General features: G+C 44.6%; 1 protein-coding gene across 2 annotated transcripts; it reads right to left on the bottom strand.

Annotated features, from left to right (window-relative positions):
• Nucleotides 757–16,453, bottom strand: CHI3L2 (chitinase 3 like 2). Of its 2 annotated transcripts, XM_005677907.3 has the most exons (11): nucleotides 16,343–16,453; nucleotides 13,734–13,763; nucleotides 13,027–13,228; nucleotides 12,678–12,734; nucleotides 8,369–8,519; nucleotides 7,724–7,848; nucleotides 7,149–7,278; nucleotides 5,706–5,888; nucleotides 3,115–3,231; nucleotides 2,089–2,228; nucleotides 757–1,228 (listed from the first exon to the last, which is right to left on the bottom strand). In XM_005677907.3, the coding sequence occupies exons 1-11, from the start codon at nucleotides 16,410–16,412 to the stop codon at nucleotides 1,225–1,227; spliced, it is 1,209 nt and encodes a 402-aa protein (XP_005677964.1). In that variant the 5' UTR covers nucleotides 16,413–16,453; the 3' UTR covers nucleotides 757–1,224. The 2 variants fall into 2 exon arrangements, with proteins under 2 accessions (XP_005677964.1, XP_017901397.1); XM_018045908.1 differs by lacking the exon at nucleotides 12,678–12,734 and having other exon boundaries at nucleotides 16,343–16,445.

Below are 16,660 nucleotides of genomic sequence, written 5' to 3'. Positions count from 1 at the left end.
TCCGAGGAGACACGTGTTCTGACAAAGTATGAGACTTTACTGGAAAAAGGCACCCAGGCAGAGAGCAGGAAGGTAAGGGGAACCCAGCAGGGCTGCTCTATCACATGTCCCTCAGTCTCGGATTTTATGGTGATGGGGTTAGTTTCTGGGTTGTTTCCAGCCACTCGCTCTGAATCAGGGTGCTTCTTGGTGGCACATGCATTGCTCAGCCAAGACGGATTTCAGTGAGGATTCTGGGAGATGGTGGGACACATGGAGTCTCCTTTTGAGTTCTCCTGAATTCTTCCAGTTGGTGATGGCTTGTTAGTTCTATGTTCCTTACCAGGACCTCCTGTTGTAAAATAACTCATGAAAATGGTTACTATAGTGCCTGACAGGGTGGGCAGTTTCAGTCATTGTTTCCCCTAACAACTTCCCCTTTTACCAACATCTGCCAGTGTGTATGTGAGGTCCTTGCTGTCTGAGTCAGGGCTTTAGATGGGAAGGGAAAGGGGCTACCAGTGGGCTGGGAACCAACGGCACAAGCTGCTGCATTCTGGCACAGAATTCCGAGGAGTCTGGGAATTCTAAATTCAAACCTGGTCTTTTGGGGTCACTGCAAAATCATATTCGTTAAGAGTATAAATCCTATTTTAACCCTTGGCTCTTGAATATTTAGACATATGATATGCAGGCCTACACTTGTACCCACAAATGGTGGGAGAGGACAGCCTTATACCTCAAGGTCCAAGCTTGCACAAAGGAGGCCACACTAGCTGGAACAAAATGCTTTTTTCTTTATTGTGCCTCAAAGGAACCAGTCAGCAGCTGCAGGAGAACAAAGCCAGACCCAGTCCGAGGTCTGAGAGAAAGTCAAGGGGAGACTTGGAGAAGAGACATCCTGAGGGCCTCATCTAACCTCCAAGAATCCCACACATGAATTCCTGCAGCAGGAGTACGCAGCAAGGTCACCTTACCTTCTTAGCTATGAGTTAAGCCTGGAAACAAAAGAAAGTATTTCAAATCCAATCAGTAACATAAGGCCTCAGTCAAGCTACTAAGACATAGATGTTCAGAGTTGAAAGGCTGCTGTCCAGTCATATAGTTTAGGAGATTTTTCACTGCTCTGGGTCCTTCTCCAGGACAATATGGCCAGTCCTCTCCAGTTGTCTGTCTGCAGTGATTTCCAGAGTCCCGCTCCTCCACTGAGATGAGGTCAGCACACCTGGTTGGTCAGCAGCACTCTCACCTGCACAAGAAGATATAGGATTTGCTTACAGAACCCAGGACCCAGGGATGCAGCAGCAGCCAAACCACCTGCTGTTAAGGCAGTAATGGGCATGGCCATCAATAATGACCATGAGACCTCCTGACCGTCCACACTAAAGCAAGATCTAGAGAATGGACTTGTGGACACAGAGGAGGAAGGAGAGAGTGGAACAAATAGAGAAAGTAACATAGACGTATATACACCATCATGTGTAAAATAGATACCTGATGAGAAGTTGCTGTATAACACAGGGAGCCCAGCCAGGCACTCTGTGACAGCCTAGAAGAGTGGGCTGGGGTAAGGGGAGGGAGACCCAAGAGGGAGGTGATGTATGTATAATCATGGCTGATTTGCATTGTTGTACAGCAGAAACTATCACAACATTTCAAAGCAAATTTCCTCCAATTAAAAAAAAAAAACTGTGGATGGGGAGAAAGGAATAGACCATTAATAACAATTAAGATTGGATCTCTCAACAGTCAATTGGGAGCATAAAGTCAGATTTATTCTGATTTAGAAAATTAAAACAGGCTGATGATTTTGTAGTGAAGAATTGCGGTGGAGTAAATATTTATGCCCACTCTACATGAAAAGAAAACCCTTAGCTTAGACTGTGCTCAATAAATGGTAGCCAAATTACTATTGTTATATATTAGAAGTCTTTGGAAGCTCACCAAAAGAACAGAATCAGACTAATCAATAACAAAAAGGAGAAGAGAAGGTCCAAAGGAATTTGAAAATTCATCAGTCCAAATATGTGAAGACTACCTCCCCCAGTCTCCAGTGTCCCGCTCTGCCCAGCTCTCTGCCCACTCTCAGTCTGTCCTAAATTCTGTTACCTTTCTAGAGAGCCAAGACTCCTCTTGACAGCTTGAACAAGGGGGTAGGGGCCCTGGCTGCAGAATTTTCCAGTGAAGTCATCCATGTCAATAGACCAGATCATGGCCCCTCCCAGGTTTAGATTCTTTAGAAACTGAACCTGAGGGGAGCACAGAAGGGTATACTGAGGTTAGAAGGGGTCCTTTAAAGGCCCAAGACCCACGTCAGGTTCACAGGAGGGTTTGAGTTTAGAATGTAGCAGTAGGTTTGCACCCTATGGAGTCAGGGATTCCCTGAAGGAAAGGGTTGCTTGGGAAGGCTTACAAAATGGAGAGAGAGCCAGCTGCTATTAACCACCTCTCATGGAATAATCACATCCCAGGTCCAAAACCTAGGCCTCTAGGATGAGGAGTAGAAACTAGAAAATCACTAGCAAGATTTCAATTACAATTGGGTTGTTAATTACACTGATGTGTTTGTCCTGCTTTGCACCTGGAAAGCAAACATCTTAGCAAGGTCTAAGAACAACCCTGTAGACTGTAGCCCCCCAGGCTCCTCTGTTCACGGGATTTTCCAGGTGAGAATACTGGAGTGGGTTGCCATTTTCTTCTCCAAAGAACTGGTAGACTCAGAAATCTGGAGCCTCATAATCCACGGGAAGGACTGAAGGGTCTGTCCTGGTCAACCAGGTGGGTGACCATTCTGTATAGGCACCAATGTCTCCTTTGCTCTTTTCCCCTTTTTCTCCCACCTCCCTTCTCCTCCCACCTCCCTTCTCTCCACTCCTTGCTTCTCCCCTTATTCCTAATTCTTTCTTGCACCTTTTCCACCTCTCCTGCATGTTCTATAAGGTATGACTTAGAATCATGACTAGCTTTGCACCACAGAGGCTTCTCTCCTTCCACACAGAGTACTGAGGCATTTGATCACACACCCCATCCCCCAAGCACCGGAGTGTTCTGCTGTCCTAGAGCCTCTTAAGCAAGAGCCTCTCACTTAGGAACAACTGTCCCAGAGCCTCTTGCTCTCCCAAAACCCGGACATACCTTGGTCTCCACGCTCTCCACATCATCATAGCCCACCCACTGGTTCCCCTTGACTGCATAGGGAACTTGCTGATCCTGGAGCCTTGTGATCTTGGCTCCTTGTAGGAACCGACAGATCTGGTAAGGAAAGGAGAAGCAAGAGGTTCACTAATGGGCTCTGCTTTAAATTTATTGAGATAAAAGGGGAAGGCAAGGGTCTTGAGGACAATATCAGAATCTTTACTCCAGGAATCAATGAGAGAAATGATAGATACAACATGCAGAATGGATGGTTCAAGGTGAACCTTTGGAAACTGTTGATGCTAAGGCCTCATCAGGAGGAACCACAAACAGCTAGAGGGCAGAGAGTACTTGAGTTCCACATCCGGCCTCAGTATTGATCAGTAAATCTTCCCATGTCTTCATTTGCAAAATGGAAACAATTATAATTATGTATCTTATATACTTCCCTTACAATATTGTTAGGATCAACTGAACTAATACATGTTAGGGAAAAAAAGACAACTTTGAAAACAATAAAGTGCTTTACAGACATGTAGCATCACAATGACCATCACCATCATTCCCTACCTTGTAGCTTATCCCCACTTCAACCCCACTACTCTCCCTCTGTCCCTTCCCCCTCCCAATGTGCCTGTGCTGGGATTCCCCTTCTATCATCAGCTATTTTTCTCTTCTTGTTAGCAGAAGTAAGAGCTACTAAAAAAGATAAATCTTCATTGAAAATGCATTTTAAAGCCACACAGAAAACTCATTTTGTTTTGCTCACTCTTTTTAGATTATTTACACTCATGTTTGCCTCAATGAGACCCCACGGACTATAACCCACTAGGCTCCTCTGTCCATGGATTTCTCCAGGCAAGAATACTAGAGTGAGTTGCCATTTCCTTCTCTATTGCCTCAATGAGGGTGATAAATGGAAAGTTGAATATTCAAGGAAATACCAATTTGTCAAAGTTATAGTGATGTAGGGTGATACAGTGAACAATCAGGTTAAATTTTCCATGCAATAGGGGAATGTGTATCCAGTGGTCTGCACTGAAATCCTTCCAGCAGAGTCTGAGCTCTGACCTCTCTTATTCCTTATATTAAGTGATTCAGTGAGGACTCTGATGGTGACTCATTCCCTTTTCCCCTTGTCAACTCAACTGATGGTTCTTCAGTCATTCCCCTGAGTGAGGTGAGATGAAAAACTGAGCATTACACTCAGAATATCTCAGTGGATGCCAAGAGCATCAGTAGCAGTTCATAGCATGACCATGCCAGTGATGAGGGAATATACTAGGACTCCAAACGGAAACCAAGATGTAGGATGTTATTCTTTCCTTACCTGATCAAACTCCTTCCTATCCTTCAAGATCCAGCATACATCTCTCCTCTTCTATGGAGCCTTCCCCATCACCCATTTCTGAACTTGTGGCCCTCCACATTGGCCACTTAATCATATCTCGTTTTACAGTACCTATGTAATGTTATTAACTCTGATAGTTTTAAAACTCTTATTTAACTAGTGTCATTTGTATTCTACATTCTTTCCACCTAGACTGTAAGCCCTTTTAAGACAAGGATGAAGAATGAGTTCTAGCTCTCACAGGACCCAGTCTTTGCGATATGGGAGCAACCCAAGAGTTTCTGTTGGTTGAATTACTGTTTGACTCTTAGAACTTCCTATACATTAAAAAATTGTTTTTCTCCAGATTGAGGAGCAAAAAGGAATGATGGTCTAAACGGCCAAACACCTTTGATAGTTATCTCTATGATGTTAAGTCTGTCTGACTGCAGGACAGAATCTGACATATTCGACTGCTCCTTGCTTCTTTTTATTGATTTATTTTTAATTGAAAGTTAATTACTTTACAGTATTGTGTTGGTTTCTGGCTCCTCTTTTTGAAACACCCACTTCTCACTCTGTTCTTTGGCACAGAACACTCTGGGTTCTGCCTACCTTCTTGTAGATCTTGTCAGTTTCATTAAAGTTCTCCTCTTCCTCTGCCTAACCCTGAAGTACAAGAGGTCCTTGGGTTTTGTCGCTTCTTGCACGTTGGCTTCACATACCATCTTTATGCTGATAGTTTTAGAAGCTACGTCTCTAGCACAGGCTGGCCTCTTGTGGTCCAAACACACATACCGAACTACTCACCTTTTATTTGTACATCCCACTGGCATTTGGATGTCCCACTTGCTCCTCAAACTCGGAATGTCCAAAACTGATCTCATGATTGGGACCAATGCCCACTCTGCTCCTTCGTATCTTCCCCAACTCAGTAAAAATGGCATTACCATCTACTTAGTTGCCCGAGTCAAAAACGTGGAACAGTCTCCCTTTTTCAATCTCCCATACCTGTTTTACCTATCCCCATTCTTCACTAGTGCCACCTCCTCTCCAGATTTCAGCTAACGTCACTTCCTTCAGGAAGCATTCCCTGACCCCCTCTCAAGTCAGGGTGCAGAGCTCCTCTTATATGTTCTAATAGCACTCCATACTTTCTTTCCCAGCACTCAGGAAGTGTTACTCTATTATTGTCAGATTGAAGCTGGAATGCCTATCTAGACACAGGGGGCAGCTGAGGGCACAGGGAAGCTCCAGATACCTCATAATAAGCGAGGAAGCCTGAAGACTTGGTGATGGGGCCAGTGGCTCCAGGACCAGAGGCAGGGGCCCCCACGGCAGTTTCTGCAGAGGCCAGTGTAAAGGAACGTCCATACGTGGGGATGCCCATGACCACCTTCTCTGCAGGCATCCCCTTGTTTATCCAGTATCCCACAGCATATTCCTAGAAAGAGAAGATAGACTGAGGCACAGCATGTATGGGAAAGAAAGGTGTCAGGCCTTACTGAGCCTCCAGCCCAAATTCACAGAAGGGACTCCATGATTCCTTCTCTACATCAGTAACTATGGAGGATCCCATTGGAACCAGAGTGTTTATTCTAATGCTCTTACTGCTCTTCAGCACTAAGTGACCAAGTCAGCCTTTTCTAATCATAAAAGAAAACTGAATGATGAACCAGAAAGAAATCAGGCAAGTGACCTAGAAAACATGAAATCAAGGTTATCACCATCTATCTTTTCCCTTTGAGTCAACAGCCTGTGGAATTTGTCTACACTATGACGGGTTGTATTACTGATGAAGGTGATGGGGGTTGTGGCCATCAGACACTAGCCTGTGAGGCCTCACAATAACATCAGGTCCAAGAGGCAAGATAAGAGGTTAAGAGGCTAGTTTGAGCCTTACTGGCTTCCAGAACAGAATAAGGGGTTACAGAAGGGGAGGGTATGTCTCCTCATCCTTAAAAATCATTGAGAGAGAGGAAAGAATGAAGGGGGCTTGGTTTGATGTGACTTGATCATATGGTATTCCAGAAAACCCCAGACTAGAAATCAGTATACCCAGCTTGGACTGATCCGTTTTGTAATTTTAAATATGAAGGCTTGGAAATCCCAGACATTTCTTCCTGTCCAATTTTAGGAATATATCCACATGTACCATGACAACAACAAAAACTGTTTTGTTAATGACTTCCTTCCCTTGGATTTTCCATTTTCTACCACTTTTCAGGATATTCACATCAGCAAGAACTTGAAGAGCCAATTAATTTGTCAGGTTTCCATTTCATCATCTGTGAAGTGAAACTAATGCTTCCTGACCAGCCAACCTCAGATTATTTTGAAGATCAAATTAAATAGGGAATGTGGGCACATACAGGAGAGTACTAAGTTCTGTACATCCATGTGGGTTTCAGGAAATGCATCGAGGATGGAGAATTAGGAGAAGACTGGGGTGACTGACACCTCGAGTGAGAGAAAAGTTCAGGACATTTCAGTTGCAAAGTCCTCTGACATTTTCTAGGTGAAACTTTACTGTGCCTGGTCCAAGCATTTTCCCTGTTCTCACCAGCTTCCAGGGTTATCTGAGTCCCTCTTGGGCAATGCATCTCTTCCTCAGTTCGAGACAAAATTAACTCTAGATGACCTGCACTGGCCTCAGCTCCTCTCACAGCCAGTGTACCCAGCACTCTTTCTCCCTAAGACTCACCACATTGTAGTAGGAGTTTGTCCCTCTGTCCAGCTGTCCCTTTCTCAGGGGGCTGTTGTGGCCAGTGACAAGGGGCTTTTCCCAAGACCCATGGAAGTCAAAAGACAGGAGGTTGATGAAATCCAGGTCTCTAGATTGCCAAAAGCAAAAGAAGAGATTCTGTGATGAGCAGAGGTAGAAACAACTACAGTCGACCCTTGAACGCTGCACACTTGAGCTGCATAGTTCACTTTTATACTACAGAACAGTAAATACTATGGAACCACATGGTCTGGGGTTGGCTGAATCCACAGATGAGGAGGAACCATGGATACAAAGGGCTGACTGTAAATTACACATGGATTAGCCCTCGCTTTGTTCGAGGGTCAACTGTACACATATTCATGTAGAGCTTTGGATGCTGTTAGAAGGATTGAAATTAGCCATAAAGGAGAAGTTCCTGGCTGGGTGATGTGGTTAGGATAGTGACTCCATGCTTTCCCTTTTCCCTTCATCCCTCAGACATATTGACATGCATCACTTGCATCGGCCAGGCTGGCAGCAGAGAGATGGAGGGGATGATCCAGTGCTCTTACTTTGCCAATTCCTTGATCTGATAGCTGTTGTCAATCATCTGCCTCCCTGCAGAAACTCCTGCAGTCAAGAGAAGCCTTTCTTTGGTGGATTTTACAAAGTCCTGCTGAAAAGCTTCTGCTAACTTCTGTGAAAAACAAAAAGCCCACAAGTCAGTGCTCCCTCCCAGAGCACAGACCTAAGATTCTTACCCGATTTGAAATTTCTAGAACCACATTAGATGGAAAGATCGAAACTTTTCTCCCCATTCCCACATGGGGATGCCTCCTGTCTCAAGCTCAGGAATGTCCACATTACGCAGAAGGACCACCAGTCTCACTGTACTCAAGAAGAACTATCTGGGTTTCCTCCTAGTAGATTCTCTGATCTATGTGATAGAACTTTATGAGACTATTCCAGTACTCAGGAGAGTCTGTGGCCCTATACTCTTTCACATGGATGTTGCTTCGTTTCGGTGTTGTTTGTTCTATAAGGAGGCTCTGTTCTTTGATGGTGTCCTTGCATTAAACTAGATCCAAGGGCTTTTCCTTCATGAGTTGGGGCTTCTCAAAGGAAGGGACTATCTTCCAATAAGAGCCAGTCTCTTCCTTTTTCTCTCCTGGAATGGCCGTGGGTTTCACGTAAGGGTAACGTGGAGTTTGCCTTACATGAATCAGCACAGTGAAATGAGTGTTGTCTTTTACATTTGGGTAGATCCAACTTATGTCCAGTCCATCAAAGTTATGATTCCTCAGAAACAGGATTACAGAGTTGACAAATTTCAAGGTTGATGAAGAAGATTCAACCATGGGATGGAACCTGGGTAGAAGCAAGACAGGTGTTTCTTGGGAAGAAGAAGACATAAAACAACATTTTTTTTTTTTTTTACAGAAATCCTGAGATAGTCTTTCTTTCCCCAATATTTTCTCACTATTTTTCTATCCCAACCCCTGCCTCTTTTGGAGCAAATGGGGAGAGAAAGGATTGCTAGGCCAGAAAATCAATGGAGTTGCGTAGAGGAGGACTGGGTTCTCTGCAGCCCTTTCTGCAGGATAGTGGAGCTGCCTATGGCAGAGACTCTCCTTGACCAAACTTTAGCCGTTTGGTCGCTAAGCCGTGTCTGACTGTTTGCGACTCCGTGGACTGTAGCCCGCCAGGATCCTCCGTCCATAGGATTTCCCGGCAAGAATACTGGAGTGGGTTGCCATTTTCTTTGATCCCTTGACCTAGGGATCAAACCAGTGTCTCCTGCATTGGCAGGTGGATTCTTGACCACAGCCTCCTGGGAAGCCCAAACTTTAGTCCAAGTCCTCTGAATTCTCTTCTCAACTCGGCCTTGACCTTGGGCTTCTGTCCCTATCTTTGCAGACTCCTAAATCAGCTTAATGAGAATCCCTCACCCTTGGTATCAGCTCACCCTCAGTATCATCCTCATCCCCTACCATCCCCCAGGTGATAATTTATCGTCCTGGCCTGCCTTCAACAACAGTTCTGTTGAGTCAGTTTCGCAAGAATCTCCCTAACCCTAATGCTTCCTCTTAGGAATTTCCCATCCACCGACACCCACGAATAACCTGCTTCTTGGCTATAAATCCACTTTTGTCTCTGCCATATCCAGCATTGAGTCCAGTACTATCCTGAGGTCTCCTTCCTGTAATAGGAGACCCTATTACAATACTTCCTGAATAAAATCTGTTTTTCCCTCTTTAATTACTATCCACCTCTGACTTTCTTTAACATCTCACACCCTTGAAAAAGCAATTTGCAATGTGATGGGCTGAGGGTCAAGAGATCTAGATTTGAGTCCCAGGTCGGAGTCCTTTCTAGTGACCTCTTTGTCACCAAATAGCTCTCTGGGTTCAGTCTGGCCCATCTTTAAAATGGGACTGAAGACACTGATCCTGCCTCATCTATTTCAAAGTGACCACATTTTGGAAAGCTTCCTAAAAAGAGAGCTGGACTTCATAGGAACTTCTCTTTCCCCACACAAGCAACCCAGTCCTGAATAAGCAACCCAGGTCTCTGCAGTCCCTTCTCGTGAAAAACCAGGAGGACCCTGAGCCGCAGCAACCCTCCAGGGCTTTCATCTGAACCAGAATTCTTAAGCCAGGAAGTTGACTCTGAGCTGCCCATGTGGAGGGCCTGTACTCCACAACAAGATTTAAAATAGAAATCTGTAGACAAGATATCAGTATTTTCCAGAGGATATATCCTTTGACTTGTATCACCTCCCACCTCTCACAATACCTCCCATCCCAGAAAGATTCAGAGTCTTGAATTCATTTGTTTCAATCAATATTAAATTGAGGATTTGCCTCTATGTTACAGCTTATACATGGGATCTAAAAAATGAAAGAAGCAAATGTATGCAGCAAAAAGAAAGAGACTCACAGATGTAGAGAACAAAATAGTGGTCACAGGTGGGGAAAGGAAATGGTAGAGAGGTTAGATAACGGTATGGGGTTAAGAGACATTTACTACTATGTATAAAATAAATAAAGATGTTATTATACAGTACAAGAAAATATAGCCATTATTTAAATGGAGTATAACCTATAAAAATATTGACTCACTATGTTGTATGCTTGAAGCTAATATAATATTGTAACTATACTTCCATAAAGTTTTTTTTTTTTTAATGAGGATTTTGTTCCTGTATATATCTCAGCAGCACAGTGGAGGAAATAGCAAAACCAGGTCTATTAGCTGAAAACCAAGGGTAGAAGCAGCTTTGTAACTTTTCTCTTGTATTTCAAATGCGTTCACAGTGCTTAGACGAAAAGCAAGGGATACCCCTTTTAGAGAGCAGTGGCATCTGATGCTCTGATCAAAGGTGCTCTGATGCTTTGGGCAGAAGCCTCCAGTTTTAGGAAAGACAACCATTCAACAGAGAAGCAAATCTGTGTGGTACACATTTTTAAGCACTGCTGTATGGCACCTGGCACAAAAAGACTGTCATTTATCTAATAATAGTGACAAAGTTAATGAATAACAATAATTAATTATTGCAACCACTGGGCCCTTATTGCACATCAGCACTGCCTAAAGAGTTTGTTTGTATTGCCTTCCCTCACAACTTCATCTTTAAGTTGATTCTGTTATTTTCTTCATTGTGAATTTTTTTTAGAAAATGAAGCATAGTGACATTATAAAATTGCCTTTAAAAAAAGAGAAGAAATTGCCTAAAGTCAAACAACTTGCACACAGCTTGCACATAGCTAAAGAGAAATTCAAACCAAATCTTTTAATCTCCAGAGTCCTAGTTTCAACCACTAAACTAATATACAAGGACTACTTAGCAAATTACTTATTGAAAAATGAATGCATGCACATAAGAATGAATGAATGAAGATATTTTTAATTGAATCAACGATAAGCAAGTATTATGAATGAGAGAGAATTTGGGAATCAGAGGGATAGTTACCAGGAAAACCCATTAAAAACTGACAGGAGATTGTGATGAAGTTAATGTAGAATCAAATAAGTTAGATAGGTTGATCTTTTTTCTGTCTGTGTGTAGAAACTGTGTTGCTAAGTATTTTATAAGTTTTGAACTGGTAAAGACTTTAAAAATTAATTAGGTCAATCCTGTTATTTCATAGGTGAATGGATTCAGAATAGAAGTAGAAGAGAAAGGAAGGAAAAGTTGGCATTAGTTAATTGAATGATAACTAAGGCAGGCACATGACATATGTTACCTCATTCAAAATCTGCCTGCACCTTATGAAATAGATGTTGTGATGTACATTTTACAGATGGGTAAATTGAGCTCAGAGAGGTATTTTGTTCACTTCCCCTAGGTAACTCATCTACATAGGTCTTCTAATGTTACTTCTTTCCCCTGCTTACTCCAGCTATAGAGAATACTGACCAGCTGCACAAAAAAGATGTCTTATCAGATTTCTTGTGAAAGCTGAAAACCTCTGCTGGCTAAGATTAAGATCTCTCAGCTTTTTTAAAATGCTGGCACTTAAAAAAATTAAAGCAGAAGAAATTCAAAGTTAGATTAACTGTATTTGAAGATTGCAAAAAAGATGCCTTTCTTCTTTACAGATTTGTGTTTATTTAGCTCTTGATGCAAATGGAGTATCATTTTCCTGTGAATAGAATTATAATTTGTAATATATGTTTCAAAGTAATAGCTATTCTGCTTTAAGCAAGACCTACCCAATTGTCCCTGTGCTCAGCACTTTCAGGCCATCCAGCTGCACAACCATGGCCCAGGAAACTACAGTTCCCTGACTGCTGCTGGTCAAGGATGTGGTTTTAGGAAAGCACTCACCTGACCCCTACTCAAGGTGAAAGGCAAGCCCTCAAATCCCTTAAACCCTTAAAAAATTAAATTTCCCAACTAAAGCCATCTCCCCATAGTCCATCAGGTGAAGAACCTTCATGTGAATAATTGAGTTTACTGAATGCCGCTCCCAGCTCAGTTTCTTAAGCTCCTGCAGAGTTCCTTCCAAGATGTCAGAAAACACAGGGGTATGCCTCAACCTGTGACAAAACTCAGATCAGTTTTGCCATCTAAGCCAAGGAAGGACCTTTCTAAAGCCCAGTTCAATGTTTCTTTTCAAGGGTAGGAAAAGCAGTGGCAAAGAGAAATTACCCGTACCATGACTTTTCTGGTGCTCCAGTGGTTAAGAATCTGCCTGCCAAGGCAAAGGATGCTGGTTCGATCCTTGGTCTAAGGAACTAAGATGCCACATGCCGTGGGGCAACTAAGCCCGTGCACCACAACGACCGAGTCCACATGCCGCAACTACTGAATCCTGTGTGCTCTAGGCCGTGCTCCACAAACAGAGAAGCCACCACAACGAGAAGCCTAAGCACCACAACAAAGAGCAGCCCCCGCTCACCACAATTAGAGACAGCCTGTGCGGAGCCAACAGAGACCCAGGACATCACCCCCCCAAAAAGGAAGACAGAGAAGAAATTACATGGCAGAATGAACAAAAAATAAAGAGACTGTGATCTTACCCTTTGGAACCAAACAGATACCCGCCAATAGACAAGAGAATTTTCAGTTTGGGATTCCTGGAGTAGAAGAATAAGCTGATTATTTCTTTGCTGGCTGCCAGGGAAAACTTTGCCTAAAGAGTTAGGGCTAGAATACAGATAAATGGGCCCTGGCTGCTTAGCAGCTAAGTTTAGTGAAAGGATGAGGAAGAGGGAAGAAGAACAGGAAGGATCGGGGTTATACCGAAGGAAATACACATGAATAAATGCACAAATGAGTGAATGGAGACAGAAGGCCTTAGGCCCAGTTTAGAGCTATCTTCTCTCCCCGAAGCCCACCCTGGGTGCTCCCCACTCCTCTCCTACTGACTTGGTTTTGAGACTGTTGATGGCCTGGTAAAGCTTCGCCTCATTCTTGTCCTTGATGATGACCTTGTTGTTACTGATGCTGGCGAATGAGTAAATGAGGTGAGAACATAGGAAGGGATCAGTGCTCTCAAGGGTGAACTTCCCTGGCTCCTGCCTGTCTTGTGACCAGTTGGTAAAGTAGCAAACCAGTTTGTAGGCAGATCCTGGAGTAGAGGGAAGAGGGACAATGGGGAACCCAGTGTGATGATCTCAGAGCCCAGACTGCCACAAGTTTCTTCCCCAAAGCCATTGCCTCCTTTATTTATTCAGTCAGAGCCTCTGAGGGTCATTCAGCCTGGGCCCGCTGTGCTGGAGTCTCTTGAGCATCCAGACTCCAGTTAAGAGACACATTGAGAGACGTATATATCATCCACGTGGCAAACATTCCCAGAGCACTGAGATTTAGTGTGGATGGATAGATGGATGACACAGTGATATAAGTGGATAGAGAGATGATGCACAATACTGAGGTCAGCGAGAGACAGAGAGAGAGGCTCAAAGGGCAGAACAGAGCCACGGATGCACAAAGAGATACACAGAATAAAAACTCGGAGTCATCAATATGTTAATGTCAGAACTTGGGAGAGTCGTAAGAAGAGACATAAACCCAGCATCAGAAAGGACACAGCCCAAGGGACCCAGGAACATGTAAACTCACAGGTTACTTACCTTCCTGAAGAAGCAGCAAGACCACTAAACCTGTAAGAGGTGGACAGGAAGGAAATTTGTTGAGCCCAACATGGTTCTTGCCTCAGACTGTGGTAGTGAGTGTGTGGGTGTGCCTACGTGAAACATATAGTTGTGCTTCCTCTGAGCGATCCAACCACAGCTGCTGAGGTCCCTCTATAGGCTTTGAGGTACCCAGCCCTTGGATGTCTTACAGAGTCTACAGCCCTACAGAGGAACATTTTCCAAGCTGGGAATTCATTCGCTCATTCATTCATCCAACAAAAATTTATCGAACCACCTGCTCTGTGCCAAGTGTTGCCCTGGATCCTGGAGAAACAAGGATGAATTCAGTGCTGTCCCTGTACTCAAGGGGCTCACAGCCTGGTCTGGAGCTGAATATAGTTAAGGTGACCAAATAGTTTATTGTCCAACTGGACTCTTTGGAGAGTGAAAAGGAGCATTATCAATCATTTCCCTGTGGGCAACAGTGTGGACCAGAACTCTCCTGGGTGAACTGAGATGAATAGTCGCCCTGTGTACAGACAGCTAACTCTGAAGGTGAATTGAGGAGCGTGAGTTGGCTCTGGTAGTGCTCTAAGCCTTCCTGTTTAAGGTCCTGTCAAGCCTCTTCTCCACAGGACACCTCCCCTGGAAGGATTGGTAAGACCATCATCAATTCAGTTCAGTTCAGTTGGTCAGTCGTGTCTGACTCTTTGCGACCCCATGAATTGCAGCACGCCAGGCCTTCCTGTCCATCACCAACTCCCAGAGATCACTCAAACTCACGTCCATCGAGTCGGTGATGCCATCCAGCCATCGCATCCTCTCTTGTCCCCTTCTCCTCCTGCCCCCAATCCCTCCCAGCATCAGAGTCTTTTCCAATGAGTCAACTCTTCACATGAGGTGGCCAAAGTACTGGAGTTTCAGCTTTAGCATCATTCCTTCCAAAGAACACCCAGGACTGGTCTCCTTTAGAATGGACTGGTTGGACCTCCTTGCAGCATAGCCTTCATTTATTCTGCTAAAGGAAAGGAAAGGGCAGAACTCTGGTCCTGGAAACATCACCCAAAAGGCAAGAGTCCTTGAACTATGACCCCCTTCCCTGGGGGCATTATCTAGAATTACCCACACTAGGACATTTGAAGGGTTTGAAAATGGAGGAAACGGCAGTTAAAAATGAAATGAATAGTGGCAGGAACAGCAATGGAAGAGATATTTGGCAGTGACATTTGACATTTGGCATATAAAATCCCATGGACAGAGGAGCCTAGTAGGCTACAGCCCATGGGGTCGCAAAGAGTCGGACACGACTGAGCGACTTCACTTTCACTTTCACTTATCCCGAGTGCTGTTTGGCATAATATAGTCTGGGCGTAGGTCTTAAAGAACATAAAAAATTCATAGACAGGGCTTCCCTGGTGGTCCAGTGGTTAAGAAACCGCCTGCCAATGCAGGGGACAAGGGTTCAATCCCTGGTCTGGTAAGATCCACATGCCACTGAGCAACAAAGCCCATGTGCCACAACCCCTGGGTCCACGCGCGAAAGCCTGTGCTCTGCAACAGGAGAAACCGCCACGATGAGAAGCCTGCGCACCACAGCTACAGAGCAACCCCTGGTTACCGCAGCTAGAGAAAGCCCACGCGCAGCAACGAAGACCTAGCACAGCCGAAAATAAGTAAATAAACCTTGAAAAAAATGAGATGAAACTTTGGGTGACAGCTGCTGAAGTGGGTGCCTCCTTCATAGAGCTTGGGGCTGGGGAGGTGGACTCTAGGGTTCTGTCCTGCTGATTCACGTCACTTTTAGGCAGAGCAGGTAGGGATCTGGTCCTCCTCACACCGACTAAGCAGGTAGGAGAATGCTCATTGCCTCATCTGCTGTCAGGTTGGCCTCCAGGCCCTTTTCAAAATGCAGGCTCCCTGTGGGCTGCTTCCCCAAGGACTCAAGGCCGAGAACCTCAACAGGAAACTCAACATGCTCTTGCCATTTCCACGTGGGTAGGCATGACTCAGGAGCATAGACAAGCAGGAAGAGGTAAGGACATGATGAAATGGTTGCTTTTCCTCTGTAAGGCACACTCTTTCTCCTCCCGGCACACTTCTCTTCTTCACCGATAGCCCTGTGTATTTAGTCTCATCCCCCCCTTTATCCAATTTCCCAGCCACCGCAAAGGTCAGAGTTTTGGATCAGAACATCAGAACTGAAAGACGGTTTTAGAAAGCATCTACCAGTGAATCCTTCTGCAGACAAGAAATATGAGGTCTCCAAATTTTTAAAATGTGCAGAAAGTACAGTCCATGAATCATGGGACTCCCAAGACAGTGCTCGTACATCACCATCTGGACAAGAGGCGCCTCTGTGCAAATGCACACAGACTGACAACAGCCCTGATGGGCTGAAGGGCTTTGGCCACGGCTGCTCCCTTGCCCATCTGGGAAAGATCCAATGGTCCCTGATGCAGTTGTCTTGGCCTGACAGGTATTGATAAGGAGGTGAACAGAGAGGTTGGAGTCCCAGAAGACGACTGCTTCTTCTATTGGTCTAAGTTATCTAGGCTATACCTTCTCTCCTCATTCGCCTCCTGCTGAATTATCAGCCCAGAGCTCACCTTTCCAGAAAGACTTCTGATCCATGGCGATCACTCCCATATCCCTGGTCAGTTTCTCTGGGATGCCCATACTCTGGGCCTTTTATGCCTCTGAGTTTTCGACAGCCTCTCTTATGGGACGGAAGCAAGAAGAAGTCCAGGAGATTCCAGGGACTTCCCCTGGCAAATAGGCCTTGTGAAACTTCCTGGCAATGAGACTCAGGTTTGAGCAATGCCAATTGTCTCAAAAGATATGCTGCAGTGGAAACAACCACTGAGAGGCCCTTTTCCTCCAGTCTCACCCTGAAGGTATGCGGTCCCTAGGGAGGGAAGGAGACG

The sequence above is a fragment of the Capra hircus genome, chromosome 3 (assembly GCF_001704415.2).
Source record: "Capra hircus breed San Clemente chromosome 3, ASM170441v1, whole genome shotgun sequence".
Lineage (NCBI taxonomy): Eukaryota > Metazoa > Chordata > Mammalia > Artiodactyla > Bovidae > Capra > Capra hircus.
This window is presented reverse-complemented; position numbering and strand designations above follow the sequence as displayed.